Here is a 25,544-nt window from a genome sequence, read left to right as displayed (position 1 = left end):
CTGGGAGCTTTTTCAGAATCACGTCCTGACCGCGGGGTGCCTCTCTGACGCGGCGATGGCTCTGTATCAGCGGACGGACCGCGTGGCCGTCCGCTAAGACACCGTTTAAAGGCCGGGGGCCGGGGGTGGCGGGGGGGCGGGGGGGGGATGGGACAAAGCAGAACACAGCAAAGAACAGTCCCAGCCCAGCTCCCCACCCTTAGGAGGGCATCTCCCAACACCTGGGGGACCCTCCCGTGTGAGAAGATTCCCGTGAACACCAGGAGTGAGGCAGGACGGTCCGTTCCCAGTCCCCGACTCACGGTCACGTCGGGAGGAACTTCGGTTCCACCCGCCCAGGTCCTCCGGACGCTCTAATCAGCGCCAGCGCAGGCCTGCACGGCTGGCCAGATCGGTGGGAGAAACACACATCGGTGGGATTCCCACAGTGCCGTCGGGGCCCGTGGGCAGGCCGGCACCGCTGAGCAACGCCATAATGGCGGAGGCCACCCCGCGACCCGCCACGTGCCCCTGAAGATGAAGGGGTGTGGGGGGGACACAGGGCCCCCAGGTGTGTGTCCAGCCCTCTCCTGAGCTCAGCGGCTGTGCATTCGGGCATCGGGCCTCCCCAGCCCCCGAGGGGGACCCTTCCAGGGGAGGTTTCCCTCCCAGACGTCCATGTCAGCTCACCAAGGCCAACTTCACTAGGGTCTCAGAGTCTTTTTTTTTTTTTTTTTTAATATATTTTATTGATTTTTTACAGAGAGGAAGGGAGAGGGATAGAGAGCTAGAAACATCGATGAGAGAGAAACATCGATCAGCTGCCTCCTGCACATCTCCCACCGGGGATGTGCCCGCAACCAAGGTACATGCCCTTGACCGGAATCGAACCCGGGACCCTTCAGTCCGCAGGCCGACGCTCTATCCACTGAGCCAAACCGGTTAGGGCTCAGAGTCTTTTTAATATGTTTTTTTAAAAAATACATTTTTATTGATGTCAGAGAGGAAGGGAGAGGGAGAGAGAAACATCCATGATGAGACAGAACCATGGATCGGCTGCCTCCTGCACGCCCCACACTGGGGATCCAGCCCGCAACCCCGGGAATCGAACCCTGACCTCCTGGTTCATAGGTCGACGCTCAACCCCTGAGCCACGCCGGCCGGGCGAGATTCTCCCGGAACTGCTGTTCCTTCAGATTTATCCACTTCAGACCATCGCTGTCCCCGAAGAGCCACGTTTCTGAGGGGCGAACTCCGCTCGCCTTCCCTCGGGTGTCCCAGCCGGAGCTGTGGAACAAGAAAAAAAAAAACTTAAAACAAAAACCACTCGTAGGCGAGAAAAACACTCTCTTCTCTGAGCCCCTAAGGTGCTGGGCCCCAGGGGCATGGGAACATCCCACAGACTCGGGGGGCGGGGGGGGGCGCCTGGCTGGGGGGCCGGGCACCTGAACAGAGATGGTGCTGGAGCAGCCGCGGGGTGGAGGATAAGGAAGTGGAAGTGCCCCGGCCGGTGTGGCTCAGTGGATGGAGCATCGGCCTGCGGACTGAAGGATCCCGGGTTCGATTCCGGTCAAGGGCATGGACCTTGGTTGTGGGCGCATCCCCAGGTGGGGGTGTGCAGGAGGCAGCCGATCGATGTTTCTCTCCCATGGATGTTTCTAACTCTCCCTCCCCTTCCTCTCTGTAAAAAACCAATAAAATATATATTTAAAAAGAAAGTGATCGCGCTGCCCTCGTTCCCATCCCCGCGGAGTCGGCCCCTGGCTGTTTGAAGACCGACATCGGAACAGAGAGCATCAGGCTTTCAGGAACAGGACGGCAGGAGAACGCCCCAAGGCCCCGCTCACAGGGACCGTTCCTGGACAGGACACAGCCACGGCCCGCAGAACGGGAGGAGAAGCGGCGCGGGGAGAGCACGGTTCCGGACAGAGAGCTTCCCTGGGTCAGAAGACCCCGCAGCCCTGTGGCGGGGGGCGTCCCGCTCACGCCCCCAAGAGGGTCGGCGCTCCGCGCCTGTGGGAGGCATGTCAGGAGCCCTTTAGGAAAAAGGCCGCCGAGCAATATTCTGGCCCAAACACCGTGAAGACGCCGCCCAAAACGTCCGGTGGCGGGCCCCTCGTCACGACAACGGGCCTGGGCTGTGCTTCGACACTGCCCGTGGCCGGGAAGAGCCAGCACGCAAGGAAACCGTGGCGGGTGGGAGCCGGCACGTGGCGCCGGGGTCCTGGGGGCTGTGGGTTCCCAGCCGGGCCCACGTGGCGGTGGCTGCTGCCCCTCACGCAGCCCGAGCAAGGCCACCTCCTGCGTGCCGTGCGCCTCCCGGGGCCCGCGGGGTTAGAGCAAGGACCCACGGCCCCCGCAGCCCCTGCCAGAATCTTGAAAGCAGGGGTCCGGGTGGGGAGCGAGCTGCGAGGACAGGGAGGGTGTGCTGTCCCTGACACGCCATCTCTCAGCCGGACAGTGAGTTCTGTGCTGGATGTGAGGAGCGCACGCAGGGGTGGGCAAACTTGTTGACTGGAGGGCCACCATGGGTTCTTAAACTGGACCGGAGGGCCGGAACAAAAGCATGGATGGAGTGTTTGTGTGAACTAATATAAATTCAAAGTAAAGGAGCGGAGGGGAGAGCAAGAGAACCCTCTGCTCTTTTGGCTCTGCGGGCCGGATAGAACAGCCGAACGGGCCGTAGTTTGCCCACGGCTGAGCGCACATCTCAGAAGGATGGGCCTCTCCAGCGGGCGGGGGCTCACCCCGAGCGGGCGCGGGACAGCGCTCATCCCTGTATTCTTAGGCCCGGGGCTGGGGGCTGGGGGCACTGTCTCTTCCTATTTTCACTCTCCCTCCTGCAGCAGCTCGCAGGGCGCACGGCAGTAAACCACGGGAAAGGGACTTTGCTGAGGGTGGGCCCCGGTTTCTGCGCGCAGAACCTGCAGCGGCGATGGGAGGCGGTGGCCAGGCGCTTCCGCTATCTGCCCGTGCGGCCCGACCAGCCGGCGCATTCCGGGCCGAGACAGGAACCCAGCAAGGACGCCTGCTTTTACCATTAGGGCCCGGCCGGGGCTGGAAACCAGAGACAATGCGGGCGACGTGAAACGGAAATCAGACGAATGGGCCTGGGAGGAGGGGGCCGCAGCCCTTCCCGCCCCAGAGCCAGCGGAAGAGCTTTCAGAATGATGAGAGGCCGCAGGAAAGCCGCCAGACGCAGAGCACATATTTCACATCCATATCGCTGCCTGCCTCCCAGCCGGGGCCGTGAGGAGATAACGTGGGTGAAACACACTTGGTTCCCAAACAAAGCGAGGGGGGCCAGGCGCAGGAAGACGGGAGCCGCGGCCCTCCTGAGGACCCGGGCCTGGGGGAGGGACAGGACACGCTCAGGAGACATGTATAAACAAAACGGGGGGCGGGGGGGCAGGAGGGAAAGCACACATCCTGCGCGGGCAGGAAGTTTATAAGAATCGGCTCTTCCCAAATCGACGTAGAGAGCCCCCGGTTTTCGCCAGCAAATTCTGACGAGATGTATCTGGGGCCGCGCTGGGGGGCGGGGGGCTGACGGATGAACGCCAAATGCCTGGGAAGGGAGAGCGGGCGGGAAGCGGGAAGAGCGAGGGGAAGACCACGAGGGGTTTAGCGTGAAGGGTGAGGAGTGGATGCAAAGGCGGGTGCTGGGTGCCCGGCACCGGCGGTCGGGCCGAGCTTCTGGGCCTTTGCCCAAGGTGGTGATGCCCTCACGTCCGCATTTTCCACGGGGGCCAACGGGGGGCAGAGTGGGTGCCACAGGGACATGGGGACACAGGGCCAATGGGAGTGCAGAGTGGGTGCCACAGGGACATGGGGACATGGGGCCAATGGGGGTGCAGAGTGGGGGACATGGGGACACACAGCCAACGGGGGTGCAGAGTGGGTGCTATGGGGACACACAGCCAACAGGGGTGCAGAGTGGAGGACACAGGGACACGTAGCCAATGGGGTGCAGAGTGGGGGACACGGGGACACACAGCCAAAGGGGGTGCAGAGTGGGTGCTATGGGGACACACAGCCAACGGGGGTGCAGAGTGGAGGACACAGGGACACGTAGCCAATGGGGTGCAGAGTGGGGGACACGGGGACACACAGCCAACGGGGGTGCAGAGTGGGTGCTATGGGGACACACAGCCAACGGGGGTGCAGAGTGGAGGACACAGGGACACGTAGCCAATGGGGTGCAGAGTGGGGGACACAGGGACACACAGCCAATGGGGGTGCAGAGTGGGTGCCACAGGGACATGGGGACACAGGGCCAATGGGGGTGCAGAGTGGGTGCCACAGGGACATGGGGACACACAGCCAAGGGGGGTGCAGAGTGGGTGCTATGGGGACACACAGCCAACGGGGGTGCAGAGTGGAGGACACAGGGACACGTAGCCAATGGGGTGCAGAGTGGGGGACACGGGGACACACAGCCAACGGGGGTGCAGAGTGGGGGACACGGGGACACACAGCCAACGGGGGTGCAGAGTGGGAGACACGGGGACACGGGGCCAATGGGGGTGCAGAGTGGGTGCTATGGGGACACACAGCCAATGGGGGTGCAGAGTGGAGGACACGGGGACACACAGCCAACGGGGGTGCAGAGTGGAGGACACAGGGACACGTAGCCAATGGGGTGCAGAGTGGGGGACACGAGGACACATAGCCAATGGGGGTGCAGAGTGGGGGACACAGGGACACGTAGCCAATGGGGTGCAGAGTGGGGGACACGGGGCCATGGGGCCTCGCAGCCACTACCCCGTGGATGCTGCTACCGGCCAAGACTCACCACCCCAACACCTCTGCTTTTGGAGGCTGCACAGCTTCTCTCTGTTCCACAGTGCTCACCGGCGCGATCACGGGGCACACAGAATCTGGGGTGTCTCCATCAAGGACAGGGCGGTGTCGGGATGGTTACCAAAGGCGGCTGAGGGCATCACATGTATGTGGAGGACAAAGGCAAGGAGCGTGTCCCTCCCTCCGCAGCACATACCAACACGTGCCGGGAGGGTGAGAGAGTTCAACGTGGGAGAAAGTTGTCTGAAATGAAACAGAGGAAAGAGGAGGCGGTGAGCGATCGGCTTTCTAGCTCACGGGCCGTGGAGGGGCACGGAGAGCTCCATAAACTTCTCCGCTTAAAACGGCCCAGCTGCTGAACATCAAACGGCGTCCGTCGCTTCTAGACGAGGTGGGGTCACGGGGCACATTCATCCTCCCGCCCGAAACACCCCACCAAGCAGCTAGCAAGAGACACCGGTGAAAACCACACAGACCATTAGGCAGCGAGCCACGGGGTCGCGGGGAGGCGGGGAAGGGTTGGGGCGTGCCCCACAGCTGCCCAGCTCGCTTCCCCGGGGAGTGTTCAGACCGCGGTGCAGGAAGGGGGCACGGAGGGGGAGCCCACTGGATCCCTGGGTTCACGAGAGAGCACGGAGGTACAGGGAGACCAGACAATCGGAAACTCGTAGGACGGAGGATCCAAGAGGAGAGCCTGTGGGGGCCCCCAGGGCAGCAGAGCCCCACTGACGGGCCCGTGCTCGGAGGACACTGGCCACGGTGGGGAAGGGTCTAACAGGGGTGGGCAAACTTTTTGACTCGAGGGCCACCATGGGTTCTTAAACTGGACCGGAGGGCCGGAACAAAAGCATGGATGGAGTGTTTGTGTGAACTAATATAAATTCAAAGTAAAGGAGCGGAGGGGAGAGCCAGAGAACCGGGTAGAACAGCCGGATCCGGCCCGCGGGCCGTAGTTTGCCCACGGCTGGTAGCAGCTAGCTGGTGCCTAGGAACACACTTTAAATACGAAGACACTGCCTGGCCGGCCGGCGGGACCCAGGGGTGGAGCATCAACGTGGAAGGCAGGAGGTCAGGGTTCGATTCCCGGTCAGGGCACAGGCCCGGGGTGCGGGCTCCATCCCCAGCGGGCGACATGCAGGAGGCAGCCGATCCGTGACTCTCTCTCCTCGTGGATGTTTCTTTCTCTCTCTCTCTCTCTCTCTCTCTCTCCCTTCCTCTCTGAAATCAATACAAATACGTATATTTAAACATTAAAAATAAATATGAAGACACACGTTGGCCCCTTTGAAATATACGTGAAGCCGACCATGATGCCCTGAGCGGAGAGAGAAACAAGGGCGCAGCTACAGCGGGATGGAACCCCCCCTCACCCCCCACTCAATGGTTAATGGGACGTGCAGGCCGAAACTGAGCGAGGACAGAGGGGGCCCGCCCGCCCGCCGCCCGCCCGCCCGCCGAGTCCATGGAACACGCCACCAAAGCACATTCCTTCCCGGTGCACACGGGACGCTCACGGATACAGACCGCGTTCTGGGCCATAAAACAAGACTTAATAAGTTGAGGAGGGTTCAAGCCCCACGGATTATGTTCTTGGACCATAAGGAATTAAATTATAAATCAATAACAGAAAGATCCTTGGAAAACGCTCAAGTATTTGGAATCGAAATAACACACTTCTAAATGATCCATGAGGGGAAGGAAAGCAAAAAGGGGCCCCGGCAAGGGCTCAGCCAGAAGGAGCGCGGGCGGGGGAGTGCCACGGAGGCAGTGCTGGGGCCAAATCCACCGCCAGCGCCTGCCTGCGGAGGGGGGTGGGGGGCCCTCGGTCCCCGATCCCAGCTCCCTCCTTAAGGAATATAGGGGGGGAAATGCAAGTTAAAGCCTAAGAAAGCACCAGAAAGTCCATGACACAGATGAAGTGGAAAACATAAAAACAATAGAAAAAATTTAAAAAATAAAGCCAAGACCGGCCGGCGTGGCTCAGGGGTTAGGCGTCGACCTAGGAACCAGGAGTTCCCGGTTCGACGCCCGGTCGGGGCACAGGCCCCGGTGGCGGGCTCGATGCCCAGTGTGGGGCGTGCAGGAGGCAGCCGATCCGCGATTCTCTCTCCTCATGGATGTTTCTAGCTCTCTCTCCCTCTCCCGTCCCCTCTGAAATTAAAGAAAGAAAGATTAAAAAAAAACAAATACATGAACATAAAACCCAAACGTGGTTCTTGGGAAGTATCAGCACACGCTGACAAATCTCGAATCCATCTGATCAGGAAGAGGGACAGAGAGAGGGGGGGACGGACCGTGCCGGTCTCAGGAACGAGGGGGACGTCGCCGCCGGAGGGGCAGGTATGAGGAACCACGAGGACGGAGTGCGAACAGCTTTACGCCCGTCGGCCGGACGGGGGCGACGGAACGGCCGCGTTTCGTGAGAAGCACAACGTGAGAAAGCGCCCTCAGAGAGCGAGGGGGGACCTGAGCGAACCCGTAGACCTGGACGCGCGGGGAAGACTTCCACGGACAAGCAGCAGCAGCAGCAGCCCTGGCTGGTGGCCCAGTGGTTAGCGCGTCTGCCCGCGCACTGGGGTCTCTCGGGTTCGATTCCCGGCCAAGGGCACAGACCTGGGTTGCGGGTTCGATCCCCAGCCTCAGCCAAGGCGTGTGCAGGAGGCAACCACTCCGTGTCTTTCTCTCTCTCTCTCTCTCTCTCTCTCTCCCTCTCCCGCCCTTCCAATGGGAAAAAATATCCTCGGATGAGGATTAAAAAACAAACAAAAAACAGTAACGAAAGAAACGCCTCCACCAAGAAAACTCCAGGCCCCACCATTCAAAGGAGCGTCCCGTGTGCACCGGGAAGGAATGGCCTTCACGGTGGATCCCGCCCACCGTTGAAAGGGGGACGTGGGGCAGTCATAGGCATTACATACCAACGCTTCCACACGGGCGAGGAGGGACTGCCTGCGGCTCGCTCTGAGAGGCCGCACCACCGGATCCCAGCGCCCAAGACAGGATAAGAGCAGGAAGCTGCCGGGCCCGCAGCCGGCAGACCCGGGGTGCGCACGTTCTAAACGCAGCGCCAGCCAGGGGAACCCAGCGGCGTGCGAGGTGGGCGACCCGGCGGGCCCAAGCCTGGCGTATCCCAGGAAAGCAGGGTTGGTGTGACGCTCCGACGATGGGCGCAATTCGCCACGTCGACCGACGGACAAAGGAAGGAGCCCGTAGGATCAGCTCAAGACGCGCAGGAAAAGCATCTGACAAAATTCAACACTCACCCTGCCCGGTGTGGCTCAGTGGATAGAGCGTCGGCCTGCAGACGGAAGGGTCCCGGGTTCGAGTCCGGTCAAAGGCATGTACCTTGGTGGCGGGCACATCCCCAGGTGGGGGCGTGCAGGAGGCAGCTGATGGATGTTTCTCTCTCATCGATGTTTCTAACTCTCTATCTCTCTGTAAAAAAATCAATAAAACATATTTTAAAAGAAAACATTCAACACTCGTTCCTGATTTTAAAACACACACACACACACACACACACACACACACACACGAAAAAGCTCTTGGCAGATGAGGAACAGAGAGAGCTCCCTCACTCTCACACGCCCCCCCGCACCCGTCCCCCCCATCCCCCGAGAAAGAGCGAGCCGGGGCGAGGGAGTCCGTGGGCCTCCGCACTGGAGGTGCTGGCTACCGCAATGAGACAAGAAAAAGATGGTGCGAATCGGCGAGGACACTGCTTTGGGGCCTGACAACCCGGACAGCAAACCCAGCGGGGCCTCCGGGAAGAGCTACGGGGACCAGGGTGAGTTTAGCGAGGTTCCAGGACACACACGGGCCTCCGAGTATTTCTATAAAGTGGGCATGGGCAATGGGGCGGCGGTACCTTTAAGAACCATACCACTTCCTAAGAGCGCCCCCCCCAATCGGGATAAATCCGGCAATAGGGTATGAAAGAGCCGGGGAGGGCGCCAGCCGTCCCTCAGTGTCCTCTCTAGGTTCGAGGCCACCCCAGTCAGAGCCCCCCGCAGTTTTACAGGACCGAGTCCCCGTGAAAATGCGGGGGACCCAGCGCCATCCAAGCAGCCCCAGAAAGAAGGAGGAAGTTGAGCTGGCATTCTAAGGATCAGCGGAGGATGACAGCGTCCCAAAACACACTCGTATGGCTGTGAAGCTACTCCCGTAGAGCAAGCGGGCAAGACGGAGGGCCCACAGGGACGATCCCTTGTCCGGGAAGCCGCGCTGGGACACTGGGGTGCCCACGGGCACTATGAGTAACGATGACGGTTTGGAATCAGACCTCACGCTCCAGCCAAACATGAACTCACAGTGGGTCACGGGCCCACACAGGAAGCTAGGACCACTGACACACGGGACATCACCTCTGTGAGCGCGGACGGGGCCGAGATCGCCCGGCACGAGGCCGAAACCACAGCCCCCCTGCCCACCCCGAAAAGGCAAGCGGGTGCATTACGAGGCCTCAAAAATGTTTGTCACTTGCTCTTTAAAAGACGCTGTCAAGAGAATGAAAATCTGCCTGGCCAGTGTGGCTCAGTGGGTGAGCATCAACCTATGAACCGGGAGGGAGGTCTCGGTTCGATTCCCGGTCACGGCACACGCCCGGGTTGTGGGCTAGATCCCCAGTGGGGGGTGTGCAAGAGGCAGGGGATCAATGATTCTCGCCGTGGATGTTTCTATCTCTCTCTCTACCTTCCTCTCTGAAATCAATAAAAAGATATTAAAAAAAAAAAAGAGAGAAAGAGAATGAAAATCTAAGAGGCCCAACCCAGAAGATAGAAAGTTCTCTCAAAAAAAAGGGGGGGGGGGTGGGGGGAAATGAACAAAAAATGCACAGACACTTAATAATGAGAAAACAAACAACGGGTTTGTTTTTTTAAAAAAAAAATGGGCCAAAGATTAGAAGTGATACCTCATTAACAAGATAAATGAATGGCAAGTGAGCATGTGAACACTGTGGGGTGGGGGGCCCTGGGTCCCCGGGGAAGCACCAACTGAAATCACAGGATGCCCGGCGCTCGCAGGCCCAGCACCCCAGTGTCTGCGGGTGGTGGTGGTGGCGGGGGTGGGGGGGGGGTCCACCTCGCTAGCAGCAATGTGAAACGAAGCAGTTGGCAATGTCTCTTTTTCTTAAAACAGTTAAACATAAACCTCCCGTGTGATCGGAGTCCTTCTCCTTCGAAGCATTTACCCACGAGAAAAGGAAGTGTTTGTCCTTGTAAAGACTTTCACATGAATGTAAATACCGCTTTGTTTTTTCATCGTCGAGAACTGGAAACAGCCCAAATGTCCATCAGCGGGGAATGGATAAACAAGCTGTGGTGTGTCCATACCATGGCCGCCAGAGGAATGCGGCCCGGCGCACGCGAGGCACGAATGAGTCTCACAATAGCTATGCCGGGGAAAGAGGCCAAACACAGAGGGTATATACTGTACTTCCATTTATGGAAGACCGTAACGTGCAGGCTGACCAGGTCACGGGCGCTGGGGAGTGGGGGTGGGGAGGAGGGAAGGGAGAAGGGACCGCGGAGGCCTCAGGGCGCTTCGGGGGTGAGGGATGCGGGACTATCGAGCTGCGGGGGGGGATGGGGGGGTGGAGGTGCGCACGCCGGGGGCCCGTACGTCCACGGGACGACACTAGAGCTGGTTTGAACCATTCAAAGCCGAAGGGCCAACTGAGCAAATGTTTTGAGTCAAAGACGACCAGAGGGTCACGGGAATGAACACAATGAATGCGCTTGGAAATGCACAGGAAACTCCAACACCCCAGTAGGTTTGCCAGGGCGGCCGTAACCAAGTGCCCAGGACGGCCTTGGAAACCAGAGACACGTACTGTGGGGGTCCCAGAGGCTGGGCCCCCCCCGCCCCCCAGGCCTCCCGCCTGGGCGTGCGGAGGCCGCCTCCATCCTGTGTCCTCACCTCCTCTTCTCAGAAGGACCCCAGACCTGTGAGGCCAGGACCCACCACGTGACCGCGTGTCAGCTTAAGCACGGCTTTGAAGATCCCAACCCCACATACAGGCCCGTTCTGAGGTCCCCGGGGTTAGGACTTCAGCAATGAATGTGGGGGACACCGTTCAGCTGATAACATATCCTCACTAGAGGGGAAAAAATGAGCCAAATACATGAATAGACAAGGCACAGATTCAGAAAAACAAAAAGGGCCAACACTTATGAGCCCATACGTACGGTGCCAGGGTCTCCCCTCCGGTCTCCACAGGCCGCTCCCCGGGGAGGGCCATCTGTCCCAGTGTGCCAGGCCCTCCGGGGGCCAGACGTGCCTCGGGGAAGCCAGGCAGGTGTCCTCAGCCAGCTCCCGAAGGCCGGAAGGTCGCCCGGGGCCTTGATCTGCACAGGGATGGCAAACACTCCTTCAGTCAGCATGCCCGCGACTTGGGGACACCCATTGTCCCTGCAGGTGACCTCGGCTCTGGGGGCATGGCCTGCTTGGAATCCCAAAGCCACTCTGGTGTGGTGCTGGGGAGGGGCCACCCCGCCACCCTGGCCTGGGCTGCCCGGCCTTTGCCTGCCAGCCACCCACAGGGTCACCCGACATTCACGGCCCCTTCAAACCAGAAGGGGACCACCTCACGCGGAGACAAGACTGACACCCACAGTCCAGGGTCGCCGGCCCCGGGCCCTGCTGGCTGGCTCCCTGCCGGAGCCCCTGGGGCCAGAAACCCAGGGAGCCCACCCTCCGGAGGGCAGGTCTGGGCGGCCATGAGCACCACGGGGGTTCATCAGGCTCCGCATGTGGCCAGGCGCCCTGCCTTCGCTGGCACCTCTCTCCTGGGGGAGCCGGGCAAGGATGGGGCGGCCCCGGGGACGTGGGGGCAGGAGGAAGTGAGGGCAGTTCCCTGGCGGGGCGTAGCTGCCTCAGCGTGGGACCCAACTCGGTGCTCAGAGACCCCAGGCCTTGGGGGGAGGGCTCCGCTGACAGGTAATCAGGGAGGCAAGGGCTGAGTGTTGAGGGGTCCAGAGCCCCCAAACCCAGCACAGCGTCTCCCACCACCCCCTCGCCAGCCACCCACGACGCCGAACCCAATTTCCGGCCACATCTCCGCACGTAACATCTCACCTTCCCGCTAGAACCTGGCTCAGCCACACTTCATAAACGGGAGAGCACTGGGCCCTCCCGCTCCCTCCCCTTCCCCCCACGGTCCCCGCAGAGTGGGTTTTCCTTTTTTTCTTTCTTTTTGGTTTTGTTTTGTTAATCCTCACCCAAGGATATTTTCCCATTGGTTTTTAGAGGGAGAGGAAGGGAGGGAGGGAGGGGGGGGCAGCGAGCGACACAGGCCGGGAATCAAACCTGCACCGAGGCCTGTGCCCTTGACCCGGAAATGAACCTGGGCCCTCGGGTCCACAGGCCGAGGCTATAGCCACTGAGCCAGCCGGCTTTTCTGACACGGTCCCCTCCAGGAGAGAGAGGGGACCGCCCTGCCCTGCTCGTCCCCCAGGCAGGCTGGGGCCCACTGTCACCTCCGACCCAGCCCGGGGGGCCCCGTCCTCACCTGCGCCTTCATCCTGGGTGAACCCACTCAGGCCGCTCCCAGCAGCAAACACAGCCAGGAGGAGGCCTGCAGCCCCCTCCCCAGGCCGGGCCTCCCTGGGGTTCCCTCTGCTCTCCCAGCTGCAGCCACCAGGCCCAGCCGCCTGCCCCCCATCTCGGGGTCGCATGCCCACCTTTGGCTCGCTGGGTACTCCCCTGCCCTCCCTGCCCTGCAGAGCATGTAAGGCGCTGCGGGGTGCAGAGAGGACCAGGCCCGCCTGGGGACAGGAGAGGGGCTCTGCGGGACTCCTGGCCCGCTGGGTGGGGCTCAGGTGCGGGGAGCTCCGGACACAGGCCGGCCGCGCGGGGCGGGGCGCGCCCTCCGGACGCCAGGGGGCGCTGTGCGGAGGCCACGGGGCCACGCGCGCCGGCCTCTCTGCCCGCGGACCGGAAGTCGGCGATGGCGCGGAACGTGCTGTGAGTGGGGCGGCCCGCGGTGGGGGGGGCAAGGGGGTCACGGTCAAGGGGACGCGGGCCCAGGCCGGAGTGGGGGCCGGCGGTCGGCGGAGTGTGGTCCGAGTGCGGCCCGGCAGCCCGCACCTCCCCCATCGCGGCCCCGTGTGCGGCCCCTCCGCTGCGCGGCTGGGGCGCGGCCCGGAGCCCTCGCAGCCCGAGCCCCCGCCCCCCGGCCCCTCCCCCGCCCTGGCCGGCCCCAACCCCCCAAGTGCACGCGGGGCGCTCGGGGCCCGCGATCACGAGGGCCTCCGTGCACGCCTGCGCGTGAACAAATGAGTGAATCAGTGTAGGCGCGCGCGCGGGATAAGTGAGTGCGTGGGGTAATCCCCGCGTGCGCGCTCGCCTCGGCCCCCCCACCCCCCGCTCTGCGCTCCCACCCCCACCCGGGCGCAGGCGCCCAGCAGTCTCCGTGGCAGGGCCAGGGTGTGGGTGTGGGGAGCGGGCCGAGGGGCTCCGAGAAGGGGACCCTGCTCTCTGGAGCAGCCCTGCAGGCGCAGGGGCCCCGAGGAGGGGGAGCTGCAAGCCAGGCCTGGAGGCCAGGGACGTGCAGGCGGGAAGGAGCCGGGACAGGGGCCCCGCTGGTGTGCACGTGCTGCCTGGCTGGCCAGGGAGGCCCTGGAGGGGAGGCTGGCGGTGGAGCCGCGGTGGGTGAGGGAGAGGGTGGGATGGGGATGAGTCAGCCTCGGGGCCACAGGGCGGGAGGGCTGCTGGCGGGCAGCCAGCTCGTTGTTTGGAGCAGAGGAGAGATTCAAGCTCTGCTTGAGCGATGTTAGGTCGAGGTGCTTGCGAAACGGGGGAGCGGTCAGGGAGGCAGGGGTGGGCGAAACCACCCAGAGGCCAGGGTGGGCCCCACAGGGGTGCGGGGCCTCCAGGAGAGCTGGGTTCCAGGGCCCTGCAGGAGGGTGGTCAGCAGCTGGAGCTGCTCCCGAGCTGGGGGGGGCAGGGGCCTTTGCTTTTAAACCTCCACCCTCACATCGGGCCCCTCTCCACCCCCAACTAAGCGTGCCCCCCTCAGGCCCCAGTTGGGGTTGGGGGTCTTGGAGAGATTGGGAGGTCTGAACCAGTGCCCCTGCACTCCTGCAGCGCTGCCATTAGGAGTTCAGGGTACGAGGCAGGCCTGCTTCCTTCCCGCCCCTGCCGGTGCCAGCACGAGGTTCTGCTGGGGCGGCTGCCGCAGGCCAACGTGATCACCCACACACCCTGGTGGATGGTACCCAGCCATTCCGTTCAGGTGTCCTGGCCTGAGCCCTGCCCTGCCCTGCGGGAGCAGCCCCCAGCACTCCTGCCTCAGCCGTGCACCCTTCAGGACACCCCACCAGGTCCTCTGACCCCCTGGCCTCCTCACGCTCCCAGACTGGGGAAGCAAGAGCCAGCGTGGAATTCGGCCCCACGGAGCCCCTTCCCGGTGCTGGGTGCTGCAGATGGTCCCGGGGTGTGGGTGGGACCCTTGGGGAGACCCCCAGCACCCACCTTCCCCAAGATCTGTCCCTGGGCTCCCAGCCACGTGTGCCCGGAGCTGGCCTGGAGCCTGGGTCCATTTGGAGATGGCAGTAGGTCGGAGTTGCAGCCACCTCTGCCCACCCTGGGGAATTTCGGGGTGGGGGGCGGGCAGGGCGGGGAACTGCACACACCGTGTACCCTGAACCCTGCGTCCTCACTCTTCCTGGAGGAGCTGGCGTCCTCCTCCCCACAGGGTGTGGAAGGGACCCGTCCCCACAGCGGGGCTGAGCCTGTGCCCGTGGGCTGACTCCATCCCACCTCACCCCAGCCCACGGGCCTGCCGTGTGGGGGCCGGGGAGCCTGTTCTCTGTGGCTCTTCATTTCTCGAGTCGTTGACTGGTGCTTGCTGACCTCAGAGGTCAGCAGCCCTGCTACCCCAGTAGATGCGGGGCTGGGGAACTGGCCCCCACACTGGGCAGAACCACGTGAGTAAGTGAGTGAGCGAGCGAGCGAAGGGGGCCGTGGCCTGCAGAGAGCTGCCCCCTTTGCTTCCCGCCCCTGTTGACCTGGTGGGCAGATGGGGGCCTGAGGGGGCGTTCTGGGCACGCTGTGGACATGCATCTCCCCTCACAGGTACCCCTTGTACCAGGTGGGCAGCCCACAGCTCCGCGTCTTCCGCACCAACTTCTTCGTTCAGCTGGTGCGGCCCGGCACGGCCCAGCCCGAGGACACGGTGCAGTTCCGGATCCCCATGGAGTGAGTCCGCAGGAACTGGGGCCGTGGAAACCCCTGCAGGCGGCCCCATGAGGCTCTGCAAGGACTGGCGGAGGCCTGCTGTTCGCGGAGGCCGAGGCCCGGCCAGTCCCCTGCACCTGGGGAAGCTGGGGGCGAGTCCGGGGGGGTGGGGGGGGGCTTCTCTCCTGCCCCTCCCGCACCATTGAGTCACTGCTCTTCCCAAGAGGCTCGGCCCGGTCCCCGGAGCAGCTCCTGCAGGCAGCTCCTCGGGGCCTCCTGTCCCCACAGCGGCAGGGTGTGCCTGTCCCAGGGGTGGGCCCAGGCTTGGCTCGAGCTCCCGTGGGAGCTGGCAGGGGCAGGAGAGGCTGGGGCCCGAGTTTCAGATGCGTTCAGGCGAACAGGGAACCGGGCCTCACCCTCCAAGGACAATCCCTTCTGCAAGTGCTGGTCGGGGTGGGGCGGCAGCTGCAGACGGGGCCACCCCGGGGCTGGACGCTGGGCCGGCTGGGCTCCCGGCAGCCAGGGGGCACTCGCAGACCGCCGCTTCCCTCGGGAGCGTTCCCCTCAGCGAGGCCTCTGGGCCTCTCGTGAGCGTGGGCAAGTGGGACTGATCTGGGGCCTGGTCCCTCCGTCACCCCCACACGGACATGGCGGTGGGAGTGGGGGGTGGGGGGCCTCCTAGCCGCAGCCGTGGCTTCTCCCTGATGTGGCCGAGGAGGCCGTGCCCCGACCTCCCTGCCCCCCGGCCACTCTCACCCCGAAGGCTGGGCCGCTGGTCGCCAGCCCAGCTCACACGTCCCGTCCTCCTTCCCCAGGATGACCAGGGTGGACCTGAGGAACTACCTGGAGCGCATTTACAGCGTGCCGGTGGCCGCCGTGCGGACCAGGGTGCAGCATGGTGGGTGCCTGGGCGGGGCTGCTCCCTGTTGCATGTGTGGGATCACACCCCCCGCCCCCCACCCCGGCCCATCACGCCCTCGCAGCCACTCCGTGGGTCTACTGACCAGCCGTGGGCAAACTACGGCCCGCGGGCCGGATCCGGCTGTTCTATCCGGTTCTCTTGCTCTCCCCTCCGCTCCTTTACTTTGAATTTATATCAGTTCACACAAACACTCCATCCATGCTTTTGTTCCGGCCCTCCGGTCCAGTTTAAGAACCCATGGTGGCCCTCAAGTCACAAAGTTTGCCCACCCCTGGCTAGTCCTCGGCGCGGTGCCGGGCTGACTCCCGGGGTCACACGTCTCACGGGGCAGAGCTTGGTGTGGGCCTGAGCAGAGCCCCTTGGAGCGCTGCTTCACCCCCTTCGCCTTCCCGGTTCCTTCCTGGCCCCCTCCCTCCCCGGGGACCTGCAGGCCTTCGGTCTGAGGCGAGGAGCCGGCGGGAGCCGCTGTGCTGACCGAGAAGCCTTGTGCTGAGCGTTTCAGCCACGCAGGGGTCTTAGCAGAGGGATCTGGCTCGCGCCCCCGAGCGCGGCCCGCACGCTTGCACGGCCACCTTTGCGATGTGCCGTGCCGGCACCCGTGGGCCCAGTCTCCCCAGCCCGTCTCTTTAGAAAGGGGGCGCCTGGATTAGGGGGGGCCTTCAAGTTTTGTGCTGGCCGTCACGGGTTTCTCCCCCCACAGGTTCCAACAGGAAGAGGGACCACAGGAACGTCAGGGTGAAGAAGCCGGACTACAAGGTGGCCTACGTGCAGCTGGTGAGCGTGCCCGGCGGCGGGGGCCGGGGGGCGCCGGGGAACCAGCAGTGACCTCTCGGGGGCAGGGGGCCGGCCGCGTTTGCGCAGCAGCCACTGCCCGCGCAGCAGCCACTGCCCGGGGCCCAGGAAGGCCTTGAGGGGCAGGATCTCAAGGTCCACTGCCCTTCGCTCTAATCCGCAGCGAGCCCTGAGGAGCTGGGGTTCAAAGCACAGTTAAGCTGGTGGGAGGGGCCGGGCCGGGGCACTTTGGAGCTTCTCGGGGCCACCCTTGTCGAGCCTTTGAACTTTGAACACGCTGTGGGCAGAGCAGGCCCACCCAGGCCCGGGGATTTGGACTCTGACGGAAACCAGATCACGCCGGGCCTCAGCGCCGCGGCCTCGGGGGCCTGCGCTGGGACGGCTCCCAGGCGGGAGGCAGCCCTGCCACGGGTGCCCGTCGCTGTGGGGGCCCCGGCCCAGAGCCCTCCCCCCCCACTCCCTGCTCGCTGGGTCCGGGAGCTGCCCCCTCTGTTTGGACCCTGGACCCTGGGGGGTGGGGGGCCTCCCGCTTGTCCTTTCTGTCTAAGCCCCGCGCGGAGCCGCGGCGCCGGCCGCTAGATGGCAGTAGCGTTGTGGTGAAGCCCGACCGGCCGCAGGCCCGGCGGCTCCGGAGGCCGTTGGTGAGGAGACCCCGTCCGCGTGGCGGCTTTTCTGAAAAACAGTCACAGCTGTGGTCCTGAACGGGCCCCGTAATTATTCGCCCTAATATTTGCCGTACATAAAATCAGCCCGCGTGGGGGGCGCCCCTGGCCTCATAAAGACGCCTGTGTCCTCTGTCGGGCGGCCATCCGTCTTTGTCACGGCGGCGGGTGGACGGCCCATATGTCCACATTCGCCACGAGGCCCTTCACAGGAGAGCTGTAGTTACAAGTGGCTTTTGAGTCATCCGAGCCTCGCATTCTTGCCCGGGCCCCCACCCCCCCCACCTCACCCCCACCCCCACTCATGAAAACCGAACTGTGAACCCTTAGATCTGGGGTCTGCAGCTGCCGCTCCGACGCCTTGGTGAGCCCCAGGCAGCAGCACAGGCCGCCCGACTGGGATCCCAGGGCCCCTGCCGGGCGCAGCCCTGCTGCTCCAAATCACGTTTGGGAAGCCCCCGGCCCACCCCAGGGCCTGCAGAGCCTTACGCAGCCTGCGACACGGCGAGGCGGGGCCGTGCCCCCCGAAAGGGTTCCTCCTCTGTCCAGTCCCCCGAGGTGGGGGCCCCGGCCGCAGCCGCCCACCCTCGCCGGCCTGTCCCTTCGGGCCCCCCTCAGGGCTTCTGAAAACAGAGCAATTATAAAGCACACGGAGGGTCAATCAGAAAGACAAATCAAATCACCAGGTTTACTTTGAGTCGGCTGCCGCGGAAAAGCTGGTCCCACCGGGTGGGAGACCCACATGTTTTCCTCCTCTGACAACCTGATAACCATCTCTCTGGCCGCAAGTCCAGCTCCAGTGAGGGCCCGGTGGCCCCCACAACAAACAGAGGGCTGACCTGCCGCGGGGCCTGCTGTTGACACAGCACCAGGAATGCATGGGCTGCAGGCCCCGCAGGCAAGGAGATGCAGACAATGGCCCGGCTCCGGCTCCGGAGCCGCCTGGGCTGGTTCCCCCACGGCATGGCCTCCTGCTTTCCTGTACCTTTCCGCAGTCAGGCCGCCCTCCCCTCTGCAGGCTGGAGGGGCTCGTGGGGAGAGGACCAGGGGAATTCTCTGGAAGGGGCTGCTGTCGGCACCCGCGCGCCGAGTTCCTTCCCCTGAGCCCCTGTCCTCTCCCAAGCTGTTGCAAACTGCCATCTTGGTGTTTATATTTAAAATGTCCTTTTGGGTTTCCCCCACCTCAGAAAACCAGCAGGATCACCTCGATATGTGACACATACCGCCCCCCACCCCCTGCTCCAAGCAGGCAGCCTCACATGTAAACTCTTGCCCTTTGGTATTTTCAAAAAGAAAAAAAAAAAAAGGTTTTGAAACGTGTAAGATAATCCTCCCGCGGGCTGGCTACCACCACGCCCCGCGCCACGTGACCCGAATGTATGAACCTCACGTTCTCGGGGGGCACACGGGCCGGGTCAGCCTGTCCTTGGCCGCCCGCCCACAATCCAGATTTCTCTGCAAAACCAGGGTCTGCGAGAACCAAGCACGCTTTCCAGACTCACGAGTGGAATTCCCGATACGGTGCCCCCTACCCCCCCCCCCCCCCGCCTTCCCTACCTGTCCGGGTTCCCCTTCTCCCGGCCTTGACTCGGGACTTGGGGGCTGGCTCACAGGCGCTAGGCCTGGGATCGGGTGGACCTGGGGGCGCGTGAGAGGGGAGAGCTGGGCCGGGGCCAGGCCCCTGCTCTCCTTTGTGGCTTGCGTTGGGGCGCAGGGCTCTGCCGGGAGGGGTGCCCTCCGTGGGGTGAAGGCCGTCGGGGGTTTGGATGGAAAAGGTTTCAGCAACGCCGCACACAGTGCAGCCGTGTCCCCCGAGCCTCCCTCCGGCCCCGCTCCCCCAGGCGGCCCGCAGGCCCCTCTGAAGACAGTGCCGTGGGGAGTCCGAACCTCACTGTGGGTCAGACAGAGCGGAGCCCCGCCGTCCCGGGTGGGCAGAGGGACGGGGAGGTGGGAAGGTCCTGTCCACGTTGCCGGGGGCCCGCCCGCCACCCAGGCGCCAGCCGGCTGCAGCCTCTCCTTCCCGCTCCGTAGGCCCATGGACAGACCTTCACGTTCCCGGATCTCTTCCCCGAGAAGAAGCAGAGCCCCGAAGACGAGGACGGCCTCCAGGCGCTGCTGGAGGAGCAGCGACAGCGACAGAAGCAGCACCAGGACCCCCGGCAGGGCGGCGTCCCCCAGTGGTTCGGCCTGTGAGGGCCCCGTGGCGCAGGGCGGCCGCCTAAGTCAATAAAAGTCCCTGTGTGCACCACGCACCCTGGCTTACCCACCCTCTGTTCCACGGGCCGCCCGCCGGTCCGGTACCCCGCTCCCGCCCGGGCACACAGCAGCCCACAGTCACACGTCTAGTTGGCCCCAAGGCGCAGGGGCGAGGCCCGGACCCCCATGCAGTGTGGGAATGGGGTGCCCCTGGAAGAGCACCCAGAAACTACCTCTGAGCGTCCACACTGAGGAGCTGGCGGGTGTTTGGAGGGGTTTCCTGCCGCAGGGGCAGGGGCCTGGAGCTGTCTGAGCTGGGGCTCCAGTTCCGCAGGGTGGGTGGGTTCGGGTGGGCAGGGGCTGCGAGGGACCAGGTGTGTAGGAGACGCCACGCAGAGCAGGGCCTGGAGCTGGCATGGGAGGCCGGCACAGCACCGGGCCTGGGAAGGGTTCGTCCCAGCGCCCCAGAGGGGAAGGGAGTGTGGTCAGGGGGGACCTGTCCAGGGGGTGGGGAGGCCTGCAGACCCACAGCCCGTGGGTGTGAGTGTCCAGGCCCCTGTGGCTCCTGCCCGGCTGCCGCGCTGCTGGTCTGTGAGCCTGAGCTCTGCCCTGAGCCCCACGGGCAGCTGGCTGCCCCCTGCGCTGGCCGCCTGGGAGCCAGGACTGGGGATCACGTCTGCGTGCAGGGTTGGTGCTGAGGGGTCGGGCCTCGAGCTGGGCAGCGAGAGAGGGCCACAATGCCTCCCAGCCCCGTGCCGTCGGCCCACTCTTCCCCTGCGGGGGCTTCAGGGGAGACAGAAGTGGGGAGCTAGCGTGGCCACCCCCCTCCACCAGTGGGAACACCCCCTCTCCCCCATCCCCGACAGGATGGCGGCTCAGGCACCCCTCCACGCCTGCAGGGTGAAGGTCCGGGCAAACTCCGCCCTTCAGTGTTGATTTAAAGTGACGGGAGGGTCCGGAAGTGAACCGGAGACCAGGCAACGGTATTTTCCTTAGAGAAATAATTCATGGGGCCCTGCAGCCCCCAGGACCCCAACTCAAGGCTGGGAGGGGAATCATTCCTCACCGCTGCCCTTCCAGCCCAGCCGCCCCCACAGGCTCCTCCCAGGGCAGCCTTGGCCTGCAGGCCCTCCCTGCTGGGGGGTGGGGGGCGGGGGGCTGCAAGGCCTGGGAGCCTGCTGCCTGGGGAAGAGGAGGGCCCCCCAACCTCAGGGTCCTCTGCCTTCCTGGCGCCCCAGGCCAGCAGGGCCCCTATGGGAATGCGGGGAGGGGTGGGAGAGGGAAGGGTCTCAGCCAGCCGTGAGGCAAGGAATGCGGGGGTGCGAGTTGCTTGCAAGAATCCAGGAAATGGGCCTTCAGCTGGGGGCCTGCTGGGCCGCACCCCAGGCAGGGGGCTGGGAGCTGCCCCCTCCCCACCCAGACCCTCCCTGCGGGGGCTGGGGAGGGAGGGGACCAGGCCTTGAGAGGCTCCTCTGCCTGGAGACCTTGAGCCCCTGCTTCTCTGTGACTCATTTTTCCCTTTTCTTTCGTAGCTGCCCCCCCCCCCGTGCAGCCCCCCTGCATGGGGGCCAGAGGAGGGCCTCCCCACAGGACCCCATGTGGCCCACACGGCCGCCTGCTCCTGCAGGGCGCCCAGTCCTGATGGAAGCCCTAGCAGGGCCCCACCCGGTGGGCCAGGCTCCCCTCCCTGGATGCCTCTGGCTGGGGGCTGGGGGCTGGGGGCTAGGGGCTGGGTGGGCAGCTCCTGGAGGAGAGGAAATGGCTGAGGGAGCAGATCCCGCTGCACTGCCCAGGCCCCGGTGATGTCAAAGCAGAGCACAGCCCGCAGCCCGCAGCACTGCCCAGGCCTGGTGATATCAGAGCAGAGCCCGCAGCCCGCAGCCCGCAGCCCTGCCCATCCCTGATGATATCAAAGCAGATCAGAGCCTGCAGCCCGCAGCCCTGCCCAGGCCTGGTGATATCAAAGCAGATCAGAGCCTGCAGCCCGCAGCCCGCAGCACTGCCCAGGCCTGGTGATATCAAAGCACAGCCCGCAGCCCGCAGCACTGCCCAGGCCCGGTCATGCCTGTTGTCAGCCTGTGGGTGGTGCTTGCTTTGTGGGAGGGAGGGAGACCCGGCTGCAGGGACGGGGCTGTGGGGACGGGGACCAGCGCCTCCCGCCCTGGGAGTGCCCTGGGCCCACTCCTCACTCCTCAGTGGGTGATGACTGAGCTGCCACAGGCCCGGCTCCAGGGCCACAGACGCCCGCTGCCCCAGGCAGGCCCAGCCGCCCAGGCCTCTGCGGAGCAGGACCCACTGGCCAGTGTCTGCTCAGCCTCTGGTTTCCCTCTGAGGGCCAGCAGTCCTCCCTGGCCACCTCACGTTGTCACCCCAGCCCAGCCGAGCCCCCTAAGTGACTCCCTGCAGGGAATGCCCCCGCCCGCCCGGCCAGCCCCTCTGCCAAGAAGGATCCTCAAGTTCCACATGAGGGTGCCCACCCGTCTTCTGGCCTCCGCTCCCCACTGTCCTCCACTCCCCACTGCCCTCCTCCCTCAGGCCCAGCCTCGAGCAGGGACCCAGGTCAGGGACCGCCCCCCATCCGGGTCCTAAAACAGCAGAAGCTGGAGAAATCGGGCCCCTCGGGAGTGAGCGTGTCTGGGTGCCCTCCCACCTCCCACCTCCCACCGTCCAGTGCGATTGTCGTGAGTGAACGGAGGGTGAGTGGTGACCAGGGCAGCGCCCCCAGCAGAGATGGGGTTGGGAATGGGGTTGGCCTGGGCAGGAGGTCCGGACAGGCAGGCAGCGAGGTGCTGGATGGTGCTGGCACCTCTGCCACCATCACGCCATCACCCTCGCGAGCTGGGGGCCCGGCGCCTGCCTGGCTGGTGCGAGGCTGTGTCAGCCATCACGCCCGTCATGGGGCAGGAAGGGCAGGTGTGGGCATTCGTGTATCTTTTTTAAAAATATATTTTATTGATTTCAGAGAGGAAGGGAGAGGAAGAGAGAGAGAGAGAGAGAGAAGCATCCATGATGAGAGAGAATCTCCCATCGGCTGCCTCCTGCACGCCCCACACTGCCCTGACCGGGAATCGAACCCAGGCCTCCTGGTTCATAGGTCAGTGCTCAACCCCTGAGCCACGCCGGCCGGGCTGTTGGCGTCTATTTTCGGCGGCTTTATTGAGACACAGCAACCAGAGCCTGCAGTCCCCGCACCTTGAAAGGGCGTCCTTCCATCGATGCCCGAGTCAGGTGCCTGTCCCCGTGATCCGCTTTAGAACATTCCCACGCTGCCCCCTGCCCCCTGCCCGGCCCACCCTGCCCGCTGCGACCTGCTGCCTCCGCGTGGATTCGGGGGGTTCTGAGACACGGATCACACGTGTGGCCTTGGGTGACCGACCGACGTCTCTCACTTGGCGTGGTGCCCGCCGGGCCCATCCGTTTCAGGGCTGACTGTCCGTGTGGGTGTGCACATGTCTGAGGGCCGTGTCCGCATGGGCGTGGGCTGCTTCCACCCCACAGGCCACGTCACCCAAAAGGTCCCCCTGGGGCTGGAGCGGCCTGCCCTCCGTGGAAGGGTCTCTCCAATCCCCCCAAGTCCCCGAAGGCTGTGGGGAGGGGGTACGTCCTCGGACAGTCCCCGCTCCCTAGGGTTTCTGTCCTGAAGAGCCCATATCCACAGCGGGTCCCTGAGCGTCCCCTGGGTTGGGAGTTGGAGGGGGGTCCGGGGGCCTCCACCTGTGTAGCTGCCCTGCGTGTCCCCCCAATTCCCCGTGCCCCTCTAAGTGCTGCACCCCAGGGCCTGCTCCCCTCAGAGGACACTCGGCTCTCACCCTCAGAAATCCTCCAGTGCCCAGGCGCGGTGGCCAGGCTCATGTGTGTGTGTGCATGTGTGCGTGTGTGTGTGCATGTGTGTGCACGTGTGTGTATGTGTGTGTGCACGTGTGTGTGTGTGTGTGTGTGTGTGTGTGTGTGTGTGCTGGGTCCCCCATGTCGGGGGCCTTGGGCTGAACCCCACATGGCAGAGGATAGAAGTGTCTTTGCAACCAACTCGAAGTCCCTTTGGAGCATAGCACCCCCCGCTGAGCCAGCCGGGACTCCCTCTGTGTGTGGGGGTGACCCACTGCGGAGACACCCCTCCATTCCTGCCAGCTCAGCGCTCTGCTCCCCCGGGGCTCTGGGACGCCTCTGCTTCCCGGGCAAAAGGGACGAGAGCCTGGTCTCCATCCCAGGAACCTCTCAGATTTGCACCCAGCTCAGCCGAAGGCGCTGCACCCCACAGGGCTCAGCAAGATGCCTGTGGGGACAGGAGGGCCCCTGGCCTTGGAGGCAGCCACCCAGGACCCTCCCCTCGGGGTCCAGCAGCGACCTGCTCAGCATCTGCGTTCACTCCTCCCGGCTGAGATCACCCGCAGCCCCAGCCCCCACATCACTTCATTGTTTCTGTGTAAATAGGGCTTTTCCTCGTCAAAATAACCAGCATTTTTGTGTTGCTCCCACATCTGGCTTTGATTGGCCCCAGCCTCCTGGGGTGGGTGCTGCAGCCCTGACGTTATGATGAGGGGAGAGGGGCGCCTGCCTTCCTTCCCGCACGGGCGGCGTGGGGGCGGGGGTCCTCCTCCCCCCTCACAGCTGCGCTCTGCCCGCCCCGCTCTGCAGGGCCCTGCTTCTGCCTCTGCCGAGTTGGGGGCTGGGGGCTCCCCTTCCACAGAGCTCCCAGGAATGCACGGTCGGTTCTGTGCCCTGAAGGGACTTAGAGTCTGTTGCAAAGATAGGACAGACGCCCACACCCTCAGCCACGGGGAGTCAGCCCCAGGCCCCCGACATGTGGCAAACATCCCAGCGCCCTTGCCACTTACCCTGGGACTGAGCGGGCAGCTCCCTCACACCCCTGGGAGCTTGGCCAGCCCCTCTCAGCAAGAGCCGTGCACGAGAGGGGACTCCCTAAGTCCCCCACCCTTCTGCATGGAGTCTGTGTCCCCTGCAGGGAGCAGAGCCTGGAGGTCAGAGGTCAGGGAGGCTGGAGGCTGGAGGCGGATGGTCTGTCGGTTCCAACAGGAACTCCCATCCTCCTTCCCTTCCCACACGGGCTCGTGCACGTTGGTGCAACTCCGTGGGCCCCCGAGAGGGTCCCTGAGGCAGCCCGCTGCTCTGCTGAGCTTGGGGTGCCCAGTGGACAGCCATGGGGGTGGAGCACAGACCCTCTTCTCTGACCCCCTTGGCCAGCCGCCGGCCCCTTCAGCCCTGCAGGCCCGACCCCTTGTCCCCATGCCTGGCCATCCTCTCCCCATCCCTCCTCCAGCGCCATGACAATCTCCATGCTGCCAGGTTGGGGGGCGGGATGAGGAGGAGAGCCCTGAGCTGCCGCCTGGCACCGAAGTGAGTGAATGCCCGGGCCCGGTCCCTAGGCACAGTCTCTGGGTGGCAGGCCTGGGCAGGTGTCCGGAGCTGCCCACTGCCCGCCTGGCGGGGAAGCTTGAAGAGACTCCTGCCGGGCCGGCCGGCGTGGCTCAGTGCTTTAGTGTCGACCTAGGAACCAGGAGGTCACGGTTCGATTCCCGGTCGGGGCACGTGCCCAGGTTGCGGGCTTGACCCCCAGTGTGGAGCGTGCAGGAGGCAGCCGATGGGTGATTCTCTCTCCTCATGGATGCTTCTGTCTCTCTCTCTCCCTCTCTCTTCCTCTCTGAAATCAATAAAAATAAAATTTTAAATATTTAAAACAAACAAAAAAAAGAGACTCCGGGAAGTGTGAAGGCCACTGAGAGGGTCTGGGCCTCCAAGGCTTCCGGGAGGAGCTTTCGGGGGGCGGGGGGCAGGCGCCCGTGGGGACCCCCAGCTCCCCTCACCTCACAGCTGCAGGCAGCCCCTCCCCGCGGCTGGGGGAGGTGCCTCCCAGAAGCCTCTGTGGCAGGCCCAGGGCAGGGGTGAAGCACCCCTTACACAGAACAAGGTGCGGGCCTCAGCCCTCTGCTTTACGAAGTGTTGGGAATCGGACGCCCGAGCAGCTGGATGCCCCCCAACAGGCTCTCCCCGGG

General features: G+C 64.2%; 1 protein-coding gene and 1 long non-coding RNA gene across 5 annotated transcripts; one reads left to right on the top strand and one right to left on the bottom strand.

The window, feature by feature from the left end:
* Positions 1-928: 928 nt before the first annotated feature.
* Positions 929-12,646, bottom strand: LOC308234641. Of its 2 annotated transcripts, none has more exons than XR_013959113.1 (5): positions 12,293-12,646; positions 10,971-11,129; positions 8,046-8,217; positions 4,775-5,025; positions 929-1,266 (listed from the first exon to the last, which is right to left on the bottom strand). It is a non-coding gene; the product is annotated as an uncharacterized lncRNA (long non-coding RNA). The 2 variants fall into 2 exon arrangements; XR_013959114.1 differs by having other exon boundaries at positions 4,834-5,025; positions 12,293-12,644.
* A 36-nt stretch (positions 12,647-12,682) lies between these two features.
* On the top strand, positions 12,683-19,589 carry MRPL23 (mitochondrial ribosomal protein L23). 3 transcript variants are annotated; one of them, XM_080642760.1, is made up of 5 exons: positions 12,683-12,747; positions 14,860-14,982; positions 15,777-15,859; positions 16,584-16,657; positions 19,369-19,589. In XM_080642760.1, the coding sequence occupies exons 1-5, from the start codon at positions 12,731-12,733 to the stop codon at positions 19,528-19,530; spliced, it is 459 nt and encodes a 152-aa protein (XP_080498886.1). In that variant the 5' UTR covers positions 12,683-12,730; the 3' UTR covers positions 19,531-19,589. The 3 variants fall into 3 exon arrangements, with proteins under 3 accessions (XP_080498886.1, XP_080498887.1, XP_080498888.1); XM_080642761.1 differs by lacking the exon at positions 12,683-12,747 and adding an exon at positions 12,774-13,093; XM_080642762.1 differs by lacking the exon at positions 12,683-12,747 and adding an exon at positions 13,096-13,367.
* Positions 19,590-25,544: the final 5,955 nt, after the last annotated feature.

The sequence above is a fragment of the Plecotus auritus genome (assembly GCF_963455305.1).
Source record: "Plecotus auritus genome assembly, chromosome: 9".
Taxonomy (NCBI): domain Eukaryota; kingdom Metazoa; phylum Chordata; class Mammalia; order Chiroptera; family Vespertilionidae; genus Plecotus; species Plecotus auritus.
The sequence above is the reverse complement of the archived record's forward strand: the minus strand, read 5'-3'. Positions and strand labels throughout refer to the sequence as shown.

What these genes read in the sequence shown, in the direction of transcription:
- MRPL23 (XM_080642760.1), top strand. An exon ending in GCGGACCAGGGTGCAGCATG is followed by an intron (nt 15,860 to 16,583) that starts GTGGGTGCCTGG and finishes CTCCCCCCACAG; the next exon opens with GTTCCAACAGGAAGAGGGAC. An exon ending in AGGTGGCCTACGTGCAGCTG is followed by an intron (nt 16,658 to 19,368) that starts GTGAGCGTGCCC and finishes CCCGCTCCGTAG; the next exon opens with GCCCATGGACAGACCTTCAC.